Source organism: Colletotrichum higginsianum, chromosome 6 (assembly GCF_001672515.1).
Source record: "Colletotrichum higginsianum IMI 349063 chromosome 6, whole genome shotgun sequence".
NCBI classification, from domain to species: Eukaryota; Fungi; Ascomycota; class Sordariomycetes; order Glomerellales; family Glomerellaceae; genus Colletotrichum; species Colletotrichum higginsianum.
In genome coordinates this window covers 23,003-49,211 of record NC_030959.1, presented here as the reverse complement: position 1 = coordinate 49,211, position 26,209 = coordinate 23,003, and the positions used below count along the sequence as shown (strand labels likewise).

Sequence of the window (26,209 nt, the reverse complement as noted above, 5' to 3'; positions counted from 1 at the left end):
TGACAAGCACTGACACTCACGGTGAGGCGAGGCTCCGACGCAGGGGCTTATTTTGATACTCGAACGCAGAGGCCAAAGAGATGCACACATGATTTGAAGAGCCGCAGTGGCAAGGCGGATTTGTCAAATACTTCAGACGAACTGCTGTCTTTGCGCAGTCTTTGAAAGTGGCACATGTTTTCCTCGGCGTTTGTACCGCCCCGGCTCAACATGCTTCTCACGCTGTGTCTACTGCTGGCGGCAGTCACAACAACACTTGATACCGTGCACGGATGAGGGTTCCTACAAGCATGTTGGGATGATTTTCGGTCAAACAAATCTCGAGACGTTTGGAAGGCATTCCAAAGTACCGTCTGTGACCAACGACGTACATTCCTACACAACGAGGGCTGCTTCACAAGCCACACATCCAGATTTAAGGTTCTGCTCATCATCGGCCGCTCGTTCAGCTTGCATATAATTAGAAAGGAGCTTGAGGCCGAGAGTCATGTGTATAAATTCATGAAAGGTCCCTGGTGCGACACAACCGTGTTCGTGACCCCAACTTCACATTCGACCATTTCTTCCTGGATTGAAGAAGGCCGTTTCCACTCCTTTTACTATTTTTTTTTCTCATTCTTTTGGAAATCAAGAATATCGTGCCACACGATCGACCAACGAAATGCGTGGTTTCTCTATCGTGGCTTCTGCCCTGTGTGCCAGCTATGTCGCTGCACAGGGGGCTGTTTGCTTTGACGACCTTGATTGCGCCCTCACTGTAAGATCTCAAGACCCATCTGACCAACGTGTCATTCTGAAGCACGAAAGATGCTAACCCTACTGATTTGTTTTAGGGACAGGCAAATGCCAAATGTGTGAGAGCTCAGGCTGGTGGTATTACCGGGTAAGCTAGAACATCTACGTTGAGGGGATCGTGAGGACGCGATGAGTTCGATCGACGGTGATTAGAAACTGACTTGAATAACAGAAATTGCGCAACCGGTGCAGCTGCTGGGGCAGCAAAGAACCAGGGCAAACAGAATGCTGCTGCAGACCCTTTGACAGCGCTACTTGGCGGTCTCACGGGAAAAAAGGCCACCGGGAAGGCCACCGGCGCTGCAGCTCCAGCAAAGTCAAAGGCAAAGGCGGCGTCGGGTAAGGGGAAGGGAAAGGGATCGACAATTGGGGCCAGGCAAGCTGCTGCTGCACCAGCGGCAGATCCCATCGGTTCGGTCTTGGGGACTCTGACTGGCAAGCAAAACGGACAAGCAGCTGGTGCTGCAGCTCCGGCCGGTTCCCAAGCAGCTGACCCCATCACCGCAGTTCTTGGAACAGCCGCTGGTGTGCTTAAAGGGAAAGGGGCCCAGGTTCTCGGCGCCGCTGCCAACGTCCTTAAAGGCAAAGGTGCCCAGCCTGCCGCCGCCGCCCCGCCTCCCCCTGCCGCAGCCCCGGCTGCTGGAAAGCCTGCTCCTCCAGCCGCCGCTCCTCCGGCCGCCCCGGCGGCTGGAAAACCCTCTTCCCCTCCTGCTGCTGCCCCACCTGCAGCCCCTGCAGCCGGAAAACCGGCCCCACCTCCGGCCGCCGCTCCGCCCCCAGCTGCTCCGGCCGCAGGCAAGCCTGCTCCACCGCCCGCTGCACCTCCAGCTGCCGCTGCTCCTCCCGCTCCGGCCGCGGGCAAGCCTGCTCCCCCACCAGCTGCCGCCGCTCCCGCTCCTCCTCCCGCCGCCGCACCAGCTGCTGGACCTCCTGGCGGACGGCCCATTCCAGCTTCACCCAGCAAGCGAGCTCGTCGCGTTCGTTTCTAGAAAAGCTTGAGGATTTTGGGTTGGCGTATCAGGCTATTTTGTGTTCGGCCCTAGATTCGCCCGACACGTACTGGAGTGAGAAATCGAACGCAATGTCACGCTTGCCAGGCTAGGCTAGAAATCAATGCATTGAGATTTTTACAACATGAAATGTTACACCTAAGACACATCGCATTATGCCTGTGAAACTCAGGATAAAACTAGATCTTTGCTGAGTTTGACATACACCCGAGAGAACATTGTCAATATCCTGACCAAACGGGTATCAGGTTTCGGCGTTTCTCTCCGTAACCTGAACCCACATGTCCGAAATCACAAACAGACCCATGCAGTTATGCGCTTTCCATGGTCGAGCTGGGTCAATCGGTGCCAAATCGAAGTTCCGGAATATCTGTTATGAGTCTCGAGTCAGCACAACACCAGAGAGCCATTGTTATGACCATATCAGTACGCACCTCGAAAATGGTCTTGGAGAGTTCCATCTGCGCCACTGGCTTCCCTAAACACATGAACTTGCCATGTCCAAAGACAAGGTCGTTGGTCCGCACCATGATTGCAAGCTTGTCGGCATCCTGCTCAAACCATCTCTCTGGCCGAAAGGCGTTTGCATCCTTGCCATATACTTCCCGACTGCGATGCATAGCATACGCAGAGTATCCTATGCAGACACCATCTGGTAGGAAGACATTTTCCCCATCAACCTCAACGGTATCGCCGCCTGGCGGAGTATCTCGCGAGAAAATGTTTACCACGGGGGGCCGCATCCTCAGTGACTCGCGAATGATGGCTTGCAAGTAAGATAACTTCCTCGCCTGTGCCAATGTAATGAGACCCTCGCCTTTTCGCGGAGCGGTACCGTCGCCCACAGCAATGTCAATCTCGCTTTGAAGCTTGGCGTAAACCCGGGGGTTTGTCATGATCTGGAGAATAGTACCTCGAAGCCCGGCTGCAGTCGTATCGGATCCCGCAATGATTTGCTCGAGTGCCTCGGATCGTAGCTCGTCACCGCTTAAGCCGTGACGAATGAATGAGGCGAGCATGTCTGACCGCTCGTCGGTATCTTTTGACGTGCGTTCGTCGACGTAACGAAAGCAGGCAGCGATCATCTTTCCAAACCCATTATTGTCTGTTGGCGAGGGAGCAAGAAACCTGCCGATGAAAGGTGCCTGCGCCATCCAGCTGACTCCCAAAGCAACGGTTAAGCCGACGGCAGACAGGCCTTCCTCAGTCGACTTGAGGTAGTCATCCACATCGTTATCGGCCCGCAGCATTCCGAATGCCTTGCCCAGACCGACAGAGCTGATCACATCGAGCGTGAAGTATTGGACCTTTTTTGCCAGATCCATTGGCACAGTTTCAGAATTGGAAGAGAGGTACTTGGATCTGATCAGGTATAGCAGCTCTTCAAGACGCTGATCAATCGTCGGCTCGAGGTCAAGATTCTCCCTGCCAGAGTACTTTAGGTGTTGTTATGTCAGCTACAACGCTTGGACTATCGAGTGGGTTGTAAAGTAACGGAAGGGAACGCACGCCTGGGGCCATCTGTTTCCGTCTCATGTCATGTTTCTCGTTGTCTGTCTGCGTGAACACATTATCCCTCCGATATTCAACGCGGCAAGCGTGGTAATACCAGTCGGACCGTTTGTAGCTGGGCTGCTTGTTCACATGAGTCCAAACCTCGGGGGATGAGGTGATCAGTAACCCTGGCGCTATGCGTACAATCGGACCTGCGCTATTGTTAGTCACACTACAGATCAACATAAATGAAAGAGAGTGATGGGATTACTGAAACACTAAATTAAGCTAGAAAATCAGTATAAAACGTACCGTATTTCTCATTCAATTCCGCGTACCACTCATGGCAGTTGGGCGTCACCATCGCTCTGCTATGAGGCAGATGTGTTAGGCTGCTCCACCACGGCCCTGAGAATTGCCTAAGCTTGTAATAAAGTGTGATACGCCTGACGATATATACACACGTCAGGGCGATGAGGGCTGGCACAGTTGCCCGTGCAAGAAGTGAACTGATATCGCTCATCTTGTGTTCAACCAGAGAGAGTGCAAGAGATTTTGTCTTCAGGACTGCACGAACTGTCTTAACCAAGTCATATATATATCAAGATGCGATTCCCCGCACTTGATGCAGCAGTGAGCCGGCTGGCTAACCGACCAGCCTGATGACAGAGTTGAGCCCCCAATCAGAGTTGAGGCAAACATCAGCAACCCACCGAGGATTCGTTGGCTCCCCGTGTCTTGACATGGGTGATTCTGAACTAGCACTGGCAAAAGCGGACTTGTACCAATCAACGTCCCCTTGGCTGCATGCAGCCGAGGGAGGGCAAGCTTGATTCTGCATTGTAGCCGGGCAGACACTTGACCAGCCCCGACTTACCCCTCTTCTTTCTTCCAATACATTGTAATCGACGAGAGAAACGGGATTGAAAGGGACTTGTTAGTGACGACAAATGATATCTGATGTTTAGTTTTTGTACGTAGTAGGAATCTTGCATTCCGCAAGTCTATTCAGAAGCTGTGTGTGGCAGGTAGGTAGTTTTCATTAGCGTATTACATCACCATTCGAGATTCTGATGACGCATGCACAATCTTGTATGTCATTTCTGATTATCGGGTAAGCCAGCTGTTGGAGTAACTACTGGGCTTGGAGACCTTTGTCCTGAGATGAACGATATTTCAAAGTTCTTACGCCTAGTAGTCAGTATCTGTCTAGAAGACATATAAACGAAACAAGGTAACGTAAAATGACATAGCATAGAGCACCGCCTTCAAGCTTTTACATGTGTAATTGATATTTTCCAAACTCTAAGAAATTTCTTCATGTAACTAGAACTAGAATTCGAAACTCGCACTGATTTTCCTGAACGAACCATGGGCCCTTGGTTGATGAGATCATGTGAAGAAAATAGACGTGTTTCTTCACAATCATGCAAGATAATCTAGTCATAGGACTCATGATTACATAGCAAAAAAAGACTGAAACAGGCTCAACAGACGCAACCCACCCAATTTTAGCACTCCATGTAACTGAGGACACTCGTGACATGCGCAGCTGGGTATAAACCAGAACGAGGCACATACATGTGGGAAAATAAAACGCTAATCGCTTCAAGGTCCCGCACGGGGCTTTCACAAATTCTCTTGCAAGTGCTAGCCAGGCGAAAGCGTTTGTAACATAGTCTTATTTTTCATGGTTTAATCCACACCATTGGCTAGCTATGTACTCAATGAGGTAGCTTGACCATTACCCCCCATCATGTTAGATCCAATCTAGACAGCATTGTCCGCTCGATTCCAATGCTACACGGTGCTGAGAAGTGCTGAGCTTGGCAATGATTCTTAGGCTGTGTTGTGCCTAGAAAGAATCCAACCGCACCAGTGAAGTATTTACTGGTACTGGGCACGGTAGGTGGACCAGTAGCTGTTGATACGAGCCTCTTGGCCAGCAGTGAAGTGGGTGAAGCAGGAGCTGACATTCGGATTAGTTTGCTATTTTCATCGAATGTTCAATGATCCACTTACTCGTCAGAGTAGTCCATGTAGTTAGTGACGGGGTCGGTTCCAGGCAGGGTGGGGCAGGTGTCACGGCCAATCTGGCAGTCATAAGCCTCCTCGGCCTCGAAGGGAGTGTCGGAGACGTAGTCGCCGTTGCCGCCGCACTGGTACCCCTGGAAGGTGTGGTAGACTGGGAAGGCGTAAGCATCAGTATTGGGCGTTTGCGAAGTGTGTGTGTAAGTGGGGTAACCTACGTCCGAGCCAGTGGCCAATCTCGTGGGTAGCAGTGTGGCCAAGGTTGTACTTTGTCTGACTGCCACCAGGAACGGTGGAAGAACGAATGACAACACCGTCATAGTAGAAGGCAGAAGAGCCGGTGGAGACGGTCTGGGGGAAGTAGGCGTAGCCGAGGTAGGGGGTGCCAGGGATAAAGTAGGCGTTAAGGTCGGCGTAGGTGCCCTTGCGGAGCGCGCGCTTCATGGCCAGCTCAGACCTATCGGCAGCCCAGTTGGCATTGACGGTCCAATCGGCGCCAGCCTGGGCGAACTGAACGTTGTGAGGAGCAAAGGCATCATTGAGGACGTCCAGCTGAGCATTCAGGGTAGCCTGGGTGAGGTAACCACCGCTGACGGAGTTGGAAGTGGCCAGGACGTGCCAGTAAACGTTGACAGTGATGGGGGCAAGGCGGGTGGCATTGCCTTCAACACGGGCGTTTTCTTCCTTGAGCTGCAGACGCTGAGCGAACTCGACCTCCTCCTCAGAGGGGTGGGGAGTGCCGCAGGAGCGCTGGGCAAAGGCGGTAGAGGCGGCCGCGAGGGCGGAAACGAGGAGAGTCTTGAACTGCATAGTGAAAGAGAGACCGGACACCTGATTGGAGTTGGCTTGACTATGGTGGGATGCAGAAGAAAAGGCACCTTGATGGCTGGCGCTTGAGCAGTTTATATATGAAGCATTCTTCTCTCACGGTCTCTTATTGACCTCCCAAGTCGGGGCGGCCGGGAGAGGGGAACATCGCGAGTCTTTGGAGCGACGAACTTCAACCTTCCTCAAACGGACGGAGCCGCCGACCGGTCAACTAGGTTCGAAAGTTGACTCGATACTGGAAAGGTCTGCGATATAGACAATGGATCCAGTTCAGAGCCCTATTCGGCTGGTGGTCTTGAATGTGGCTCCGTGACCGGGGACCTCTGTCACAGGAGTGTAGCGACACCTACTCAGTCCGTCAGGTTGCGGACTCCATTGGAGTTGACGACAGCAGCAGAGTGGCTTGCGTGATAAGCCGGCTGGCCGGCATCGCTGTAGTTGCCAAGATAAAGCGCGGCTTTTTCGATTCTATCAGGCAGCGCCAAGACGGCGGACACAGCCAAGAAGGGCACAACGCCCTTTCGATGTTGTGCAATAGTACTGTGTGATTTGACGATAGAGCCAAAGCCAAGCAGAGGCTGGTTATCGACTTGCCTCTTGCGAACCATGGTCAAAGCTCGTCATTGGCGCCGCCCCTTGTCGAGATCAATCGTGGTTTCCACTGCCAGGTCTTGGCTTCCTTGGCGGTTTTGAGGGGAGTGGCTTTCAGGTCTGCCCGAGTCCCTCTTTTTGGATGGAGATTGGCCGAATGAAGCTTATTTTTACGAGTATCGGGCGATGCCGACTGATGAGAATGTTACCTTCCTTAATTCGACGTCTGTTCCACTGCAGATTCAAGGAAGTTGGCATGTTGACTGACAAACCCCACGCTGTTTGCCCCCGCCCACTTCCCGCAACTTGGCCGGCGCTGCACTTTGCCTCCTCCACATCTCCGGGAACAATCTCGATACGATACGGCGCTTGATTAGCTTGCTTCCTCCCGCCGGCTCCCGCCCATAGCTCGCTGCAGCTTCGGCACTGATTGGTTGCTTTCTTGCATCCGATGATCTGACAATCTCGATGTCTTTGATAGTGACAAAGTGTTTACTGATGTCTTGCTTTAAGGACAAGCTTCTCAGTGGTGTGCCTAGGTTTCTTCTGTGCTGCATTTGTGAATTCGGTGCTGATGGTTACTTTTCCGTTTCCATCTACATCCAAGGTCGAGAAAACCTGGCTCGGACGTCTGAAGCAAAAGCCAAAAAAGGCCAGAGTTGTGTTTCTCCAGCTGTCCCTCGAACAGAAGGGATTCTAACCCACCTAATTGATTGTCTGTGTCGCAGGCTAGGACACGGTATACACGGTGCACCCTTTCGCCGGGGTGAAGCAGCAGTAGTCACTGTTGACAGTATATTGATGTCTTACGAATGAAAGGTTCCTCGGCTATGGGCTGCTTCTATAGATAGGTGAGAACATCCGGATCGAGCCCAAGGTGCCGCCGAACGGAGCGGCCCGGCAGGGGTCCGTTTAATGTGATCGTCGCCGGTCCCACCTTGGACGCCCGAACGCCGCTCGGGAGATCGGCCCAGCCCGTAACCACCTTGTGGGCAGCTCGTCTTTTCCAAGAAATTTCAGCAATTAAGTGCTTCTCGCAAACCGAATTATTTAAAGCGTCTAAATGTGAAGCCTATCTGCACAACGTTGGCGACACCCAACACACAAGCATAGTTAACCTAAAGCCAGACCAGCAGATGCTTTTCCCAACCCTCTCTTGTGATTATTTGATGTTGAAATGGCTTGACTATTTCTCTATACGGCGTTCCACCTTATCTGTCTTAGTGCAGCTTTTGAGACTATTACGTCGTTTACAAACACACAAACAAATAATTTATAGAACACAATAACCCTTACATGATTGTCAGTAAAAACGACAAGCCAGCATGACCGCACCGCAATATTGAACGACAGAAAAAAACAAAAACAAAAACAGAGGTTAATTTTTTTAAACAGAGTTGCGTTCCCTGGGTGTCGATTAGTCACTGAATCCGAAAGTCGGGTTGATTGGTACGAAGAGGACCAAAACCAGAACCTTTTGGCAACGCTATGTCTCGCCACAACCGCTAGGCTTTTGGCCATCCACAATGCCTACAAAACCCTTCACAATGCAGGAAAATTGACGCTCGACACTAGTATCTTTTAACAAGCTTTCTCTGTCTGAGGCGACGACCTATTTGTCAGCAATCTCAACTACTGCCACATGTTAGAGGTTGTACCTAATCATGCTGAGGTGACAAAGCTCTGCACTGGCATGCAAGCGGCTTAGATGTATGTCTTTTGGACCCTGAAACGATCAAGTCCACCTTAAGTTGTGGCGCAGACATAGGTAACACATATGACCTTGGGAGAGGTGTATTTAACGACGTTGTATCTTCTTGATGAATGCCGACTAGCCCTATGTTGATTAAAGCCTGGATGTCGATGTTCAAGGCAGCTGGCTGGACCACACTTCCCCTGGCGTAGACTACACATCGGATCTCGATTGTGTATTGCCTTGTGTTCAGGATGCATCATGGTGGTCGATGTGACAACTGGCGTTCTGTCTTGTAAGAAGGCAAAACACCCTTGGGAGTGGTGGTTGTCTGGGTTTTTGGGATGCAGATAACGACGAATTTTGTGAGTACCGAAATCATCTAGGTCAGGCGGAAAGCGGTATGATATTGCTGTCGTTTATCCTGATCCCGATCCATCATTTGGTCTTTCGACTCCTGTCGCTTGGGCCAAACATTGTCTTCCTCGTTTGATCGGCCGTTGCCATCGATGGCGGTGTGTTTGATGCTTGAAAGTTGTCGCTAAAGTCATGATCAAACGGTGCTAAGCCATCAGACGTGCCAGCTCCGCTGGGTCGCCACGGGCGTTGGTGGGAGCGACGGGCAGGCAACCTCCGGCGGTGTTAGTAGAAAAGATCTACTTCAGTGAGCTAACAGAGGTGGTTATAAATTGCTGGAGCACGACGCGGCCATGAAAAGCGCCAACCTACTCCCAGACGACTTATTTACATCGACAGCTTGTGTTTACTTGACGAGCCGCTTGTGAAGGTGGTGTGGGCAGGGCGGCTTTTCTAGTCTATTACTGCGATTATCTCCATGCTCCCTTGTATTGTGGTGAGATTGTTAGATATATTATTGGCAGCTCGCCCGTAAGCGGGCCTCCAACACAGTTCCCAGGGCCTATTTCGCCGTCTCACTTTCACAGAGAAATACATTTGACTCTGCGTCGGCTTCACTTCTTAGGATGTTCAGATTCGACGGCAGATAGACGATGCTAGAAAGAAGGAAATTGTAATCATAAAGACATCCAATTGGCGTATGACGTCTGGAATACAACAACAACGGCCTATTCATTCATGGATTTAATTAAACAGCGTCCCACTGAGAATGCGTACATTGTTCTTGACGTGCCTATCTAGCGTCAAATGCTCAACAAAAGCTATCTTTAATGAAGATATTGTTAGTGTATTGTAGGCGGAAACCTAGTCGCACCGCTCTTCCTTCAGAGAGTAGTGAATCAACTTCCCCCCAAGCACAATCGGGCTATCCCGGTGTCGCAAAGCACTTGTTGCCAGAATACGATGCACAATACTACTGCAGACAGGTCATGCTCACTTCTTTCTTGGCTCAAACCGAAAACAACCGATCGCGGGACGACAATTGTCGTCCCAATTTTCTCAGCACCGCAGCAAGTGCGAGGACCGCCTCGCTGCTTCTTACATGATTCATGACGCTCAAGGGAACGGAGGAGTTCGGTAGCGGCGAGGAGCACCCCCCATTTTCCTAAACAGGTTTCCATGTTCAGCTGCGTTAACTCACAAGACTCTTGATCACATGGTGCCTACATACTTCTTTAAGTAGACTTCTACACGCACTATAGACTTGATTGAAGAGTGTAATATTACAATACTGGATATGTGCAATGCGGCAGTCTAAGGATGTTCTAGTTGCAAAATTCAGATGAGGCAGTGACGAGGTAAGTATGTACGTAGTTCAATAATCACTTAATTCAACTATCACTACGAAATACCGAACAAGTTTCCGAAATATCGCAGTCTTTACGGATCCATCATGACTTATTGCAGGTCCAACCACTCTCAACTTGCATTTATGCCTGCGCTTAGGGTTCTCTTACCACGCCCGATCTAGGCTGCGGGGAAGTCGTTTGGCCAGCACTTCTCCTTAGGCCAGAGCTTGGCGTCATGGGTGCCAGCGTGAACCTCGAGCTGGACCTTGTTGGTGTTGACAATCTCCTTGCGACAGTTTTGGCACTAATGTTCTGGATTAGTCTTGCGGTAGGTGACGGGGACGACATCGATTAACTTACAATTGATGTGGGCTTGGGAGCCTTGACAGGGAGACCATTTGGCTTGTGAGGGATGCGAGTGCCAGCCTTTTCGGCGGCCTTGTGCTCGCGTTGAATCTAGAGGAGCGTAGCTTAAGTTATGCTTCATCGGCGGATGCGAAATGTGCACTTACTCTGGCTTTCTTGCTGATGGGCATTTTTACTGTGTATGACAGGCTGATTGAGATTGTAGCGGCGAAAACGAGGATGAAATCTCTTCCTCTCTAGATATAGCGGAACCCAGCGAATAATATCCCAAGAAGCTAGCTTACCAACCCCAATAAAAAACCACGCTTGGTCCGTGCCTATGCATTAGAGCCCCTACATGAAACGTTTGAACCTGGCAGGCAGAACATGCTAGGGTGCGGTAAACAGCTTAACATGGATAAGTCAATAAATCCGCCACCGCTGGAGGGATGTTTTGTCTAAGGACTGGCGCACGCATTTGTACGTCTAGAGTTAATAGTACTTCAGTCTTTCACTTGAGACTAAAACCGTTGGCCTAACTGGTGGTATTCACTTAGGACAGCACCTGATGGTATGAAGGCCCCGGACTACTCTAGAAACTAGGCTGGAGATTGAAAAGCTAGACAAATTCAAGAATGGTTACAGAAATACAAGACCAAAACTAAATAGTAACCCCCCTTCGTTTAGAGGCTCTCATCCATTTAGAGAACACTGAAATCTATTTCATACCGTATACCAGTAACGGCTCTGAAAACCAGGCTGGAATTATTCCAAGGCGGGGAACGTAGTCTAACGCACCCGTGACCCAAGTGTTCTGAACAAAGTCCAAGTTCTGGTTCGTTGTTGAACTATGTCACTTGCCTCGCGCGGCGCTCTCTGCCAAAGGCGCGCTTCCTTTGACATGGAGGCAAAACCGGTGTAGGGTTAGACGCTGGGGCGGATGCCGGGTCGCTTGGTGCGAGCGGACTCTCTGGAAGAGCGGGAGGCGCAACGGAGGAGACGGGGTCGCCTTTGGCGGAGTCCTCAAGTGGGGTGCAGTCGCCGTCGCCGGGCTGGTCGTTGAGGACGTTGACGGTGCTGTCGTCGCAGGCATTGGGCCACTACGTCTTTTGTTAACTGGTGTTTAGGGAAAGGGATTAGATAAATAGGTTGACTCACGGCAGCTGGACCGGGGGGCGTGTACTGGCGGAGGGGCGGCCAGTACATGTTAACGAGGATGCCGGGGTCGCGCGGGTCGTATGCGCCGGGGAATTTCACAGTGGGTTCGGGGGTTCCAGCGCCGGCGCCGGTGACTTTGATCTGAGCGCACTGCGAAGAGGGAAGGTAACGTCAGCAAGGTGTGAGTAGCAGCTGGTGCACCGAAAAAATCATGGAAAACACCTACGCCGAGATCTGTGGTTGACAGCTGTTGTCAGCATGAGATAGGAGACGACGCACTAGGTACCAAGATTGGGGCGGGGCGGGTCGGGACTTGTTTTCTTGGCTTACAGAACTGGGCCTCGTACAGGCTCGCGCTGTGCAGGGCGATGTGCTCGCCGCGCATCAGGTACTCGCCAGCAGGAAGGTCAGGGGGAAGGGTGAAGGTGAAGTTGCGGACGCCGCCGCCGACGAAAGGCGCCCACTGGATAGGGTCGACTGTCTTGTTAGACAGTGAAGACTGGTAGACCTTGAACCAGTCGCCGTCGCCCTTGTATCCCTTGGCAGTGTCGGGCGCCCTGCTGAGATAGACGGCGAGCGGGCCGGGGTGGCCGATGTACTCGTTCATCTTGAAGCCGACGGCGTCCCCGGCGGCGAGGGTGAAGGTGTCGGTGGTGGCCATGACGTCGTCATCGATGCCGCCGTTGTTGCAGATGATGTCGGTTGAGTTTACGGCCAGGATGGGCCCGTTTCCGTTCTTGGTCTTGCGGACATACTTGTAAGCTTCGGTTTTTCGCCGTTGACAATGAGGGACTCGAAGTTGTAATGGGCGGAGACGGCGCCTGCGAAGAGGGCCGCGGCGTGGAAAAGATGCATGGTAAAAGAACGTAAGGGGCGTCAAGCCGCAAAAAGAAGGCAAATGGAATAAGCAGAAACGAAGGTGATTGGGAGTAAAAGAGAGAAGGAGATAGAGAAGAGATAGTACCTTCCCTAACGACTGACTGAGCGAGCTGCTTACTTTATACCAAGGCGTTTGCTAGGATGCTCCGAAGTAGCTACATTCATAGATGCTTGGCTGTGTTTCAGGAACTGCACGCTGTAGCTTTACCAGGTTTTACGTATGACTGGCTGATGAACGAAGTCGTTACTTTTTTAATTTAACTTAATCAGCGTGGAACTGTCTAATTTCATGCATTAACCCTCACTCTTGGAATGTAGGAGTGGGAGGATAGTTCGAGGAGCTTAAGGAAGAAAAGTGCAATGCTGAGTAACAGCTATTTGTACAATGAACTATTTACTTTAGATATCTAAATCCATGCCCTGTCTGGCAGCAATTACATTTGTGCAAAGCGCATTGATCCTCATGTAGTTTTCAAACTCCTTCACGCCAACAACAAAGGGGTTAGGCGCATCCGCCGGCCGGTGGTTCAGAAGATCGGCATGGTACAGCGAGTGGTCGGCAATTTGATGATTAGAGATGAGCGTGTCGACACCCTTGTCCCTGGCCACATCGGCGAAGTGGTTTTGCGACCGAATTTTCTGTTCGCGATCGGCCTTGGCGCCGGGAATGCCAGTACCACCATTCATACCAGCCAAGTGAGAGACGCCTTTGTCGAAGACGGGGAAGATGAGTGACAAGGTGCCCGGAGTGTGGCCGGGAGTAAGGATAGAAGTGAAGGTGACGTTCCCGACAGTGAGTTCTTGGCCGTCACCAAGCACGGCGTCCTTGGATGGCGGTGTGGGAATATCATCTACAAGACCAGCCATGGACGTCCAAGCAGCCTCAGAAGCCCAGATTGTCGTGTTGAATGTATCTTTAAGATACTTGGCGCCACCGTAATGGTCGACGTGCTCATGGGTGATGATGCAGTGCTTGATGTCAGACCCCTTGAAGCCGAACTTCTCGAGGCCAGGGAGTAGGATTGCGTTGATTTCCTCGGGATTGTCGAGAGCGTCAATTAGCACGAGGCCATCGCCGGTGTCGTAGGCCCAGGCAGATACGAAACTATGTCCGACGAAAATGAGCCGGTCAAAAGGCGAGAACGGTTCAACGAAGCCTGCGGGGAATTGGAACAGAGGAGGATACACCTGCTGGGTGATGCAGAAGTCCTGGAAGTATTGATACAAAGACCAAGTCTTGGCCAGATTGGCGGCCTCGCCAAGATACTTGGTGACATTCCCAGCTTGTTCGTTTGGAAATACGGTCTTGTTGAAGAACTGGTCCAAGGGTGCGATTTGTGCTTTGCCAGCCACGGGAAACAGAGCAAGGCCGCTGACGAGAAAGCTGTGAAGGTTGCTGAAACGCATATTGAACCGTCAGACGAGGCCGGAAGCTTTGAAGGTAGGAGCAGGTGTAAGACAGGCGGATTGGAGTTTTGATCGAGGTCAGAGGGTGTAGCTTAAATCAGGAAGAGTGTTTTGTTGCGGGATGATGCAAGCTTTATACGCCAACACACGCTCTCATCAAGACTCGGACCTTTTCAATACAGGGATACCAGCTGATGGATTCTAGCGAGCCAATTTACCTTCTCTGCCCCTTTCATCAAGTCTAATTGCAACCAACTGACATCATTTTCAAGGAGTCTTCTTTCAATATTCCAATCACCCAATTAGTCATGAACACAGAGACCCGTAAATAGTGTAACCTATATCGATCATCCTGAACAGAGTGACTGGTTTACTAATACCCCCAGGAGAAAAAAATAAACTATCCCAGTAGCTGTAAATCATGGTGCAATGCATTTCTTCTACATCTAGTGCTCGTCACAGCCAACGAACATGGCACCAAATGGCAGGCAAAATGACTCGTGGGGGTGTGCAGTGTGGAGAAAGAGAAGTAGAGATTGGAAGTGAGACATGGATGGGGAAAAGGAAACAGTAGCAGGTAGTAGTAGTAAAGGCGCGCTGCTGACTGCAAATTGAACATATTCTGTGATGACGATAGAGCACAGATGCTGGTCAAGGTACACACACCATCCTTGCCTTTGCACCCCTACAAACCGAAACCGAGATTTACCTGGCTCAAGCGTCTGCTCAGGTTCGAACATCGGTTTGCGGATCATTGAAGTTGCGCCAAGAGTTAAATAGTTAAAGTTGCCGTCTTTTACTTTGTTAGGCAGCTCCTTCAGTCTACGCACGCCTTATCATATCCATCGTCTTAGATCTACCGTCTTACTCTCCACTATGTGCCCTTTCTTCTGCAGAGTAAGCATTAGAACAAGTTTGCTATATTTATTCAGCTCAAGACGGGCTCCCAGCAGTGACTGCTAGCTACGACGCGTCATCTTTACACAAACATAGAAACTAATGTGACGGCGATGTGGGACATGTCCATAATTAGTGACTAGGTTATTAGGCGCTGCTTGAACCAGGGAGGCCTGTTTTGATGCAACATGTCCGCCGCATTATTTAGTCAGCGCTGCAAGCCGGATGCAAATTGACTCCAAGCTTTGTAGGTACGCTGGAGCGCGAAGCGGACGAAGAATACAACGACGACGACGATGTAGAGCTCCCGCCGGGCTTCCTCTCCACCGCTCACCGCCTATGTCAGTCACGCCCCAAAAAACGATGACACAGACAACACGGAAGCATATAACACCCGTAACTGGGACAGCAAACACCCCTCCTTGTAAGGCACCTGTAACTCAATTGTCCTAAACAAGAGCTATATTCCTAGTCAATGCAGCTATTCTATATAGTTATATTAGCTTTTTCTATCCAAGGTGCGCTTCCTCTAATAAGAAGGTAAGACTAAAGTTAGAATAGTAGTTAGGGTTCTAGCTAAAGTAGAGGATAATGTAGAGTTTGCCTAGGTAGTATAATAATTGATATATTATAATTTATATATAAAGCAAGTAGATTACCATTCTCTTCTTTTATACTCTTATTCTTACTCTTTAGGTTATTCTATTATGTAAAAACTACTATATTTATAACTAGTATTTATTATTCCCTTCTATCTAGGTTACTTCTTTACACTATTACCTTTTTAATACTTACTAGGTCTATCTCCTAAGCTTGTTCTCTCTATAGGCGCTAGCTATAATATACATACTGCATGATATAAAGGATACCTTATTACTAGCCTAAATGCTAATTGATTATTTTAATTCGATCTTTTACCTGTAATTCTTTAAAGGCTACACTATTAATTAAACTATTCTTATAGCTTTAGAGCTAGTTTATCTTGTTCCTCTAGATGCAAGCACTTATCTACTCGGCGGCTTAGGGTACGCTAGGTGGGCGTTTGAAGTTCTCGAGCAAGTAGCGAAGATTAAGGTAAAGTTTGACGTCATTCTCGTGGCCCTCGGGTCTGCCTCGACTCTGGGCGGAATGGTCGCCGGCTTCAAGCTTGCGCAAGAACTGGGAAGAAAAGGGTCGAAAATACGTCTGATCGGTTATTCAATATTGAGGTCACCGAAAGATGATGTGGCAGGCATAGTCCTAAGCATTGCAAAGAATACAGCCTTGCAAATCGGACTTGCACCAGATGAGATCACAAGAGGAGATTACGAGGTGAACTACTCTTATTTTGGCGGGTCTTATAGGAGCTTGGACAAGCGTTTAGTGAAGGGCATTAAAGAGTTGGCGCAGCTCGAGGGTATCCTAACTGATCCCGTCTACAACGGCAAAGCGTTTACCGGGCTGCTGCAAACTGCAAAGGGAGGCGGTTCTAACGGTGGCAATGTATTGTTTTGTTCACACCGGAGGCCAACCCGCTATTAGCGTCTATCCGAAACTGAAGTAGACTCACGAGCTAGAAGCCTCATAGGCAAGGGCTGTGGCAGCAGTAGTAAACATATACATAAACACGAAGACCAGGTAGAATATTTGTGTTTTTTAAGTGGTATCTCTTGGCAAAGATGACTGATGTACATAGCCCTCACTCTTACTCTTTACTTAACTCCCCTCTATCTTCTCTCCAACTGCGCAGTAATGTGGGATCGGGAACTAGAACCATACTCCGAATCCAACCCCTGGCATGCTATAAACACTTGGGCTCTGCCTCGTAACCTTCTGGAACTAGCCTATGGCCCTGTTTGTTGAGTCCATGATGTTCAGCGTCCGCTGCTGTCCTAGCGCGAATTGCGTCTCTATAATTATCTGACGAGGTACGGGCACTGTCTCCACATACGTAGCACGATGGGCCTTGGAGACCTCGAGAAGTTCTAAGGCGTTGGGTAGAGTGCGCGCGCATCCGTCAGCGTAATGGCTACGCATACGCGGACTGTACATCTAGCATATTAGAATTGCAGGGGAAATTTCGCCCTCTAGTGGCATGGAAGCCGCTAGTGCCGTTCTGCGGATGAATTCGTGGTAATATGATGAGCATATAGTGCAATCCTGCCTGCTATACTATCTCTGATTCTGAAAGTCCTCGTTGCGGGGGCAGAGGGGCAGATTTGCGAGTTTAAGGGTGTATGATCTGAGGGGTTGTGTGTCGGCATGAAAAAGCCTTTGAGGAGCTTTATGTACAAAACAAAGCGCGGGCTAGCTGGGTTGAAAGAGCAAATAATAGTTGTGCTGGGAGATTCGTTTTGTTTGGACACTAGCGAGGACGCGAGTCCAAGAAGCTCAGCGATGGTGGCCACGCAAGACGCACAAATGCTGAAGCCTTCTGGGTGGAAGGGGAATGTGTACTATTTCCTATCCTTGATCCCTTGGAGTTTGTAAAATTCCTTACTGCAGGTGGTATTGAGGGCCTTCTAGAAAACGGAGAAGTCTTTGGTCTCTATGGCACGCGACATGGCGATGCAGACATTAAAGTGTCTAAGAAGGCAGTAAGTGAGACTACCTTACTGGGAAGCGAGGTTGCTACTGGCGTCTCGCCATTTGTGCTCTTGGTTGGAGCCGACAATGTGAATAATATTGTGGCTAGTAGTTGAGGTTAAATATTTGCAGGAGCTAACGGCTCACTTGGTGCAGGCGGGAAGGCTTACTGTGGTGATTGCTTCTTGGGTAAAAATTGCCTATTCGGTTTTCGTTGCTTCTGCTTTATAAAGCTTTGTATATATTGCGTAGAAAGGTTGCAAAATTAGATGTTGTTTGAAGCCTGTCCTGTAGCTGACTTGAAGTTTGTTGCGAAGCAGTGGGGTTGAATGTAGTCTTTAAAGTATGCTTGTCAGATGACTATACAGTACTGTATTACTCTTTGGGCGGTACTACTTGGCTGCTTTATTTTCTATAATACTATTAACTCCTATTCAGTTAGGGATTATACTCCTATACTGGAGAAATACAATAAGGTCCTCTATACATCTAGTTGCAAGGGTATTATAGAGAGTATAGTTGTTCACTTAGGGCTTGCTAAAGCAGCATATATGTAGCTTCTTATTATTGCAGGCCTTACTCTAGAGTAGTACTGTGCATTTAAGTTAAACTATCTACTTTTCAGTACTCCTCTTATTTTTGCACTCTAAAAATGCCTAACAATTAGGAATCTTAGAATTAGACTAGATTTAGTTTTGCATCTAGTTCTTATTAGCTACAAAAATTTGCGCACTGGGCAGGCGTACCCTAAAAAGTGTACATTCCTCTTCTTTTAGTATTTGTCCCCTAAATTCAGATTCTGCACTCCTTTAGCATCTCTAAAAGATACATATTCGTGCATAGACCTAATATGCCTAAGAATATCTTGCATCGTATTACGTAATAAGGCTCAACCTAAACAGGTTGTAGGCAACCACATTCTTAATACAATTAGGTTGCTATAGTTAGCTATTATTATTGTACCTATTAGCAGAAGCTGAGTCTATACAGCTAGTAACTGCATTATTAGTCAGTTGAAAGTACTATATCCCTAGAGGATACAGATTTTATTAAAGCTTAAACCTTAATAGGTTTAAAACAATATTACCCTCAAACCTTTACAATTAAGCTAATACAATTAGGTTCAATACATCTGTCTACAATGTCTACTAGATTAGGCTTAGCTGTACTATACATATAAAAGACCTAAACTTCAGCTTAACTAAAACTCCTACTAGTACTTAGATTGCTAATCTTTTTAAAGTTTTAACTTTTAAATATATTAAACTGGATGCCTTCCTACTTGTAGGACTAGTTTGTTCCCTAGAAGCTATACCTCTAATATAAGTACCTCTTTCCCTAATATAAATCTAAATTCTATTAGGTATCTTAGCAGCTTAAACTAATCTAATATTAGACAATTGTTTTACTATAAGACTTCTAATATATAAAGCTAGCATTAATTCCCTTAAATAAACTATTTTCATTCTATTAGAATTATTCCTACCTTATAATCTCCCTTATAATGCACATTTATTAAGTCTTGCATCCTTACATCTTACAAAATTGTCTACTTCTATACAACTACAACCCCTCAATATTATTAATAAATTTCTACTTCTCTTTATCCTCTATAGTGTCACTGTATCCAACAACACCTACTAAGAAGACAAAACCCTATCAGCATACCTATTAGAAATTACTTCAATTCACCTATTCAACTACCTACTATTTACACTATTAATAGTACCTTATCCTATTAACTTAGGCTAGTTCTAAGGGGAGTAATTTAATGCAACTGTACCTAGGCCTCAATTAAACTAACAATCTACTCTATCCTCAGCTACTTAGTACTACTAATATTAAAGCCAACTTTACCTAGCGAGTGCAGTAGCAGAAGGACAAGATTGCAGCAGTAGACAAGCTTTACAAGTCTAATAAAATTAAAAATCAGCAGCAAGCATCCTAATACTCTACACTTAATATCGTCCAAAATTAGAAATGCTACTAGTACAAGATTGCAGCTATACAACATTTCACTACTTAATACTCCTAAAGTAATAGTCTAAATTGCAAAATAGAGAAAAAAAAGGATATAATCGACCTTATATTATTATCTCCAATTAATAACAAATTCAGCAAGTATTAGCACCTTTCATTAACTTTAGAGAGGAAGTGCAGTATTCTATTAAGTCGTCCTATAACTAAAGCTACTTTACTAAGCTGGAAGTAGAGGCTGTCGCTAGATTTATTTCCTCCCCTACCTAAAAAGCCCAAAATACATAAACTAGTAGACGTACAAGTAGCTAGATTAGGAAGCCTCCTCTAAAAAAAGACCTCTAGGGCAGCTACTCTATTCTTGCTGCTAACAATTCCTACAGGAGAGACTAGGCAGTTGCTAAGTCCTACTGCAATAGTCTTTTAAAGGAAACAGGTCTTCTAAAGGCCTATATCTTAGAGTCTCTTATTACTACTAAGTAGCCCTAGCTTAGACAGCAGTTGTAAGTCGCCTAGAAAGAGTCATACCCTACAACTTTCTGTATCTCCTTCGCCTAAGAAGAAGGCTACATTATCTCCTCCTATTACTACATTACTAGTTAAGTTTTATTCCTAACCTAACCTACCCTCCTTACCCCTTTCTAGTAGGTTCTTCTAGAATGCATTAGAAGAACAAAAGTGTATTAACAATATATCCTCTCCCCATTAAATAGAAGACAGACTGCAGTTAATTCAGCATTATCAGCCCTAGGATGAAACAACTTCAGGGGTAATAAAAAGTTATACTTAGCTTCTTAAGGGGGTCCTACTCACAGCACCTTTACTAGGGGACCTATAGATTGCAGCCCAAGCCCCTAGTTCAGTACTATCTAACAAAAAAACCCTAAGGTCATTAAGTCCTTTTCTTCCAGTAATACTAGGCATTAGATTATCGCTATACACTTTTATTCAAACTAAGCCTTTTACTACTAATCAGTCCTCCTATTCAATACCTTCAGTAGGAGGCATAGTAGTAGAGTATATCTTTAATAGCAGTCCTATTGCATTACAAAACTTATTAAATAAAGATAGGCTTATTTATAGGAATAAAGGGTCTCCTCCTTTATCCAATAGTCTAGCCTACAGCTCTTGTATTCCAATACAGTAAGTATCTATATTACCCTCTACTTTAATACCTAGCTAAGGGAGCCCTACACAGGCAGCACTAGACCCCAACTACAGTTCTATAGATCTGTACTTATAGTTATTACTTAAACCCTCTTCCTTTAAGCAACATAGGGCTAGTAGCTCTTTATTAGATCATTGCATAACTAGCATTGTATCTCCTATTTGCAATCCCCTACTACACTCGTCCATTCATCCAAATACTTAGGAAAAACTACTAGACTACTATTACATTTTAAGGTGCAGTTCCTTTCCTAAGATAGACCCTTAATCTCTAATTTCTATTATACCTGCCTACCCTATTTGCAATATCTAATAACTTTTTCTACTACTAATAGTTATTATAATACTAGCTCTAATATTCTAAACTTTAAATGCCCTCTAAGTAATTAACTTCAATATAAGAGCTTAGTTTACAATAATCCAACCTCCCTACATCTTAGAGCCTATATTCTATTATCTATTATATCAGAGCTTATTAGTACTCCTATATTTTCGCCTACTCTATCTCAATCTAAATAGCTAAAGCTTATATTAATGTACTACTCTTAATACATTAATTGCACCTTGCCAGCATCTATTAGGCTAATATTAATTACCTACTACTGCAATCAGACCTATAACATTAGGGTATAGGATTAATTAATTAGGCCCCAGGCAGATTTAATTAGAATAGAGTTACATTATTAACTCTATTACTATCCTTAAAGCCGCAAGGTTCCAGAAGGACACCTATTTAAAGACAATGCAGGAGGCAGTTCAGGTGTACTAAATTGCTGTCTATTAAGAGTCCCTAAATTGGATTATTGCAGATGCTAGCTAGAACTTCACTGTCGCCTAAATTTCAGCAGGAGGCCAAGGCTATATCTATCAACATTGAAATCATCCCTGTCGAAAATTCATACAGCGTCAGAAAGGTCAAAAGATACTATACTACTGTGCGTAGCGCATACAAGACTACCTAAGAGGAATTCCTCTTCCTTCTTTAAGACTCAGTACTCCAAAGTACTATTAAGTCCATTATTAATACCCCTAGACTAGACAGCCTTATTCCGACCCTCCTTATCCTCAGTGCATACCCTTATATAACTAATAACTCTCCTCTAATACTAGACCTTACGCAACGTTTAGTACTAAGGCTATTCAGAAAGTCAGTGCAGCTATTAGAAACATTTACGCAAAGCAATAAATTAATAACTTACTTGCTACGCACAATAGTCTAGATAATTTAGCCCTAAAGAAGCTTGCAATTAAATTACAAGTACGCGTGTAGTGCGAAAAGAAAGAATAGACTAGACTACTTCAATTATTAATATTAATAGTCTCTAGAGCTTTAGATCCATTATAGTTAAGCTTATTATAGGACAAAATTGTATATTAGAGTTAAGGTAGGCAGCCCTATAAGAGGCTACCTACCTACTTTGCAGGGCAACTGCAAAGCACCCCTATTTATTATTCTTCTTTTCCTTATAGCTGCACTAACTTAATTAAATAAAGTAAAAGTATTACTAATTATTAATATATTAATTCGCCTAGTGCCAATAAAGTTACTAATAAGGATGTCTGCAAGACTAAGAAGACTACTATTATTGTTAAAATTCCCCTCTGCAATAACAGATCTAATAATGCATTAGTAGCATTTATATTCGAGAAGGAGGCTGCCCATTAGGCCCTTAGTAAGAATCTTTAAATAGGCAGCAATATTACTATACCTAGCGCCCTTTGTAAGGAGTCTAACTAAAAGGAAGTCGATACCCTAATTGCTTGAGGGGTATTTAAATTTATTCTTTTCAACCCTATTAAGTATAAAGGCATTTGCACCTCTAAATTCCGGATTATTAATAAAGTTAAGAATAAGGCAATTAATGCCCCCTAGAGAAATCTTGCCTAGTTATACAGGGACGCAACAATTAGGGGGAAATAGCAATTCTAATACAACCCCCAACTATTTCGAAGTTAAGTTAGTAATTAATCCTTATTATTGCATTACTATTCCTCACTTATAAAGGCTTTAGGCTGTAGTAGCCTTGTAATATTACCTATACCTACACTTAATTAGCCTTAAAGCTCAAATAGGAGATACTCGCCTATCTTTCAGCCTACATTTAATGCAATTACCCTAAAGGTACAATTGCAGACTTAGTAAAAGCTCTATACAGTATTGCAGAGGCAGAAACTCCCTTATAGGCAGTCTATACTAACTACTATAAAGAGAGTATCTAAATAGAGCTAACTACTTACAATCCTTACTTTCTACTCTCTATAGGTGAAACCTAGCATTTTTGAATTAATAGAATACAAACTAACAAAACGACTGACCTCAGTAATAGTACCTTCAATTAGTTAGAAGATAAGAAGTTGCAGGAGGCCGCCCTTATAGCTAAGCTAAAGGGTTATCTTTCAGCTAATAACAACCTAATATTCAATAAGGGTATTGTAAGTACTAGCAACTACAGAAAAGGTCGTCCTAAAGCAGAAAGGCTAAGGCCTAAAGATAGAGATTGTCAACCTAAAATTAGCAATTGCTATTTACAAATACACTAAGCAGCAGGCTAAGGGAGCGCATATCTCCTTAGTCTGCTAACCTAAAGCTTTATTTAACCTATTAACAGCAGCTCAGCACTAACAGCCTAGTACTAATAATATCGCTAACCTCACCTAACTCCTAGAGTAGTAGAAGAAATCAATCAATTGTAGCCTTAAAACGTCCTATTAGGCCTTGCAACTGCAAAGATCTTTATCTTCATTAACGGCTCTTTCGCAAACAATGTAGACCTTTCATTAAAGATTAGACTTATAACCCTACTAGCAAACAAGAGAAGGTTAATAACAATTGCAATACCTTTAAGCCTAATAGGAATATTATCTATTTCTGCATTACTAAGTCCAATAAGTCACTCAAACTATACTAGCCTCCAAAGTATACAGGATAATTACTAGGGCTAATATAGTAGTTGCTATCTCCTCTACTATAAGGGTAATACTATAAAAGTAGGGAATAACTTTAACCCTAACTAGTACATATACTAACTTATACCCCCTATACAAAGTAAGTAGGTTGTAAAGCTAGGTACTACTATAAAGAAATACCTTACAATTAACATTATAGTATTGCAATAGTTATACAAGCGACGAGATCTAATAGAGGTCAGATTAATTAATAGGAGTTATAACCTATTGGATGCAATGAAGAAGAGCAACCCTAATACTGCACTTAAGCGCCCTATCTCTAAAAATAATATTACTATTTAAGTAGAAGGAAAGGTTAATTAAATTTAAAGTATCTATTGCAGGGGATGCAGCAGGAAGTTTATATAAAGACTAGTACTTATAGAGTTATACAGAGGAATCTAGGGAAGTACATACCTAACTTAATTATTACTAAGTTAGGTATAAATTGTAAGCTACTTAGAGACAGTTTAATAGGTTGCAGGAAAGGCGCAAATACAGGCTGAAAAGGAGCCTCTTTTACCTTAGTTATTGTCGTGCAATCCCAGCTACTTTTCAATTAAAAGAGAAGTTGCTAGGGTTAGAATCTAACCTGCAACTTTAGAGTAGGGGATTAATCTAGCCCTCAGTACAATAGGGCGAAAAGTAGCCCATGCGCAAGTCGCCCTATCTAACCTACCCGTCTAGTAAAAGTAGGGCAGCTACTGCACCTACTATTAACAACCTTAAGTAACCCACTACGCAATTTGTTACAATATCCAGCATTACTACTATTACCCTATATAATGAATTACCTTATCTTGCCTCTGTAAAATTAAACCTATAATAATAGTTATACTAATACTTGTACTTAATGTAGAATCTACTTTAAATACAAGAGTAGAGTAGGGAGTCCTAAGTAAATAAGGAGCTACTAGCTATAGTAAGTATATAACTAAACTATTAGTAGAATAATACAGCAATACATTTAAGATTAGAGTTATACTGCCTATCCTTATATCTTTGTATACTGCAGAAGGTCTTTTTATAATATTATTATTATAGAATTAGAGATAAGGAGGAATTTAGGGTTAGTAGCAGGTGCAGGCTACTTACCTCTTACTACAGTATATTACTAGGGCAGTGCAATTCAGCAAGTTACATAACTATCCTAAGTTTTTCCATTCTATTATTATGCCGCACACTTCCTTTTCAATAGACTATATTAGCCTTACTCTAGTGCAGGCTAACTCTGCAGAATAGGAGAGGTACCCTAGCTATTCTGTAGCTGCAAGACTCAAGCTATTTCATAGCGTAGGGGTATCCTACAGCTAACAAAGTCCAAGGACAGCAACACTCTAACTATAGTACATATCTTAAACCTTATTTCCCCTTCACTAGCCTACTTACTACACCTCACCTGCAAGCTGCTCAGTCTCCCTTATTATAGACGCCTCTTATACTTTACTGCAGATTAGTAGTCCTAAGCTCCTTTTCCCTACTGTATTAACCTAAAACTATATATAGAATCACCTATTAGCCTTTTTCTATTAATAGTAGTATTTATCTATAGGCGCTAGTCATCTAAGGTCAATATTATCTAGTGCTATCTTATCCCTCAGACTAATACATTAGAGACCCCCTCTATTGCAGTATTGCAAAAACCCTACGCAAAGCCATCCTAGCAGTCAGTTACCTACCTACATCCACCTACCTACTGAGAAAAACAGTATCTACTGCCCCTTTTCTAATACTATTAATAATTCCCTACTACTAACATCTAAGGTGTATACTCACCTAAATGTATTCCTTCCAGCAGTATACTTTACTACTTTACACCTAGTACTTATTCTAATACTATTCTAAATACTACTAATACTATACTCTCTATACAATGTGCAAAGCAGTAGGCTATACTACACCCTCAGACTAAGTATTTTCCTATAATACTAGCTATTAATACTATTACTACCCAGCTAGTAAATAGTTTATCTCTACTAGTCTATAGAGATTAGCCTCCTTCTCTACCTAATGAGGTTAGGGCTAGTAAGTACAAGCCTACTATTAGCGCTAGCTAGGCTTCTCCCTCCCTCGTTTCCCTATTCTCCCCTAGATTCTACTATTAATCTGCTAATAAGGCTAATACCTAGTTTGTACGTCATCCCTACTACAGTAAATACAACCTATCCAAAGACCTAACTAGCCACAAGGTCCTATTCCCTTTTGCCCTCAACTCCACCAAGTCCTATACTAGTTACTAGTAATAGGCCCAGTTAATTTTAGCCCTAAGTACTCCTATTCTCTAATGCATATTGCAGAGCATTCAAGGTACAGTAGGATATGCCATTAGGGCTATCTTAGCTAGAATACTAGACAGCTGCTCCCCTGCAGCGCCTACAGCGCACTTTTCGCACAACTAAGGTATTACAGTCAGCTTTCTGTAGTAGTATCTATTAGCAGAAGCTGAGGCAACAAAGCTAGGGAATAGTACTATAAGTCGTACTAAAAGGATTAAGTCTTCAGAGAATATAGTAATTAGTCGTATACTTAATAAGGGGCTTGTTACGGTCGGCTTTCCGTGGTAGTGTCTATTAGCAGAAGCTGAGGCAACGAAGCTGGGGAACAGTGCTGTAAGTCGTGCTGAAAGGATCAGGTCTTCAGAGGATACGGTGATCAGTCGTATACTCAACAAGAGGCTTGTAACGTTGGTCACTAGTGAAGGGTGCCGAGAGTATCCGAGG

The 26,209-nt window shown here is 45.3% G+C and overlaps 7 protein-coding genes across 7 annotated transcripts; 1 reads left to right on the top strand and 6 right to left on the bottom strand.

The window, feature by feature from the left end:
* Positions 1–661: 661 nt before the first annotated feature.
* Positions 662–1,784, top strand: CH63R_08427 (uncharacterized protein; the record flags this gene model as incomplete). The annotated part of the gene is made up of 3 exons (XM_018303401.1): positions 662–757; positions 834–883; positions 968–1,784. 3 exons carry the CDS (start codon positions 662–664, stop codon positions 1,782–1,784), a joined length of 963 nt encoding a protein of 320 aa, XP_018155424.1.
* Positions 1,785–2,049: 265 nt separating this feature from the next.
* Positions 2,050–3,822, bottom strand: CH63R_08426 (Cytochrome P450; the record flags this gene model as incomplete). Its single annotated transcript, XM_018303400.1, has 5 exons — positions 2,050–2,175; positions 2,240–3,241; positions 3,315–3,511; positions 3,612–3,718; positions 3,764–3,822. 5 exons carry the CDS (start codon positions 3,820–3,822, stop codon positions 2,050–2,052), a joined length of 1,491 nt encoding a protein of 496 aa, XP_018155423.1.
* Positions 3,823–5,186: 1,364 nt separating this feature from the next.
* Positions 5,187–6,140, bottom strand: CH63R_08425 (Metalloprotease; the record flags this gene model as incomplete). Its single annotated transcript, XM_018303399.1, has 3 exons — positions 5,187–5,268; positions 5,322–5,484; positions 5,549–6,140. 3 exons carry the CDS (start codon positions 6,138–6,140, stop codon positions 5,187–5,189), a joined length of 837 nt encoding a protein of 278 aa, XP_018155422.1.
* Positions 6,141–6,508: 368 nt separating this feature from the next.
* CH63R_08424 (uncharacterized protein) lies at positions 6,509–6,766 on the bottom strand (the record flags this gene model as incomplete). Its single annotated transcript, XM_018303398.1, has 1 exon — positions 6,509–6,766. One exon carries the CDS (start codon positions 6,764–6,766, stop codon positions 6,509–6,511), a length of 258 nt encoding a protein of 85 aa, XP_018155421.1.
* A 3,560-nt stretch (positions 6,767–10,326) lies between these two features.
* CH63R_08423 (uncharacterized protein) lies at positions 10,327–10,684 on the bottom strand (the record flags this gene model as incomplete). Its single annotated transcript, XM_018303397.1, has 3 exons — positions 10,327–10,452; positions 10,509–10,604; positions 10,661–10,684. 3 exons carry the CDS (start codon positions 10,682–10,684, stop codon positions 10,327–10,329), a joined length of 246 nt encoding a protein of 81 aa, XP_018155420.1.
* Positions 10,685–11,341: 657 nt separating this feature from the next.
* On the bottom strand, positions 11,342–12,506 carry CH63R_08422 (Cellulose-growth-specific protein; the record flags this gene model as incomplete). Its single annotated transcript, XM_018303396.1, has 4 exons — positions 11,342–11,593; positions 11,652–11,801; positions 11,938–12,405; positions 12,435–12,506. 4 exons carry the CDS (start codon positions 12,504–12,506, stop codon positions 11,342–11,344), a joined length of 942 nt encoding a protein of 313 aa, XP_018155419.1.
* A 423-nt stretch (positions 12,507–12,929) lies between these two features.
* Positions 12,930–13,937, bottom strand: CH63R_08421 (Beta-lactamase domain protein; the record flags this gene model as incomplete). The annotated part of the gene is made up of 1 exon (XM_018303395.1): positions 12,930–13,937. One exon carries the CDS (start codon positions 13,935–13,937, stop codon positions 12,930–12,932), a length of 1,008 nt encoding a protein of 335 aa, XP_018155418.1.
* Positions 13,938–26,209: the final 12,272 nt, after the last annotated feature.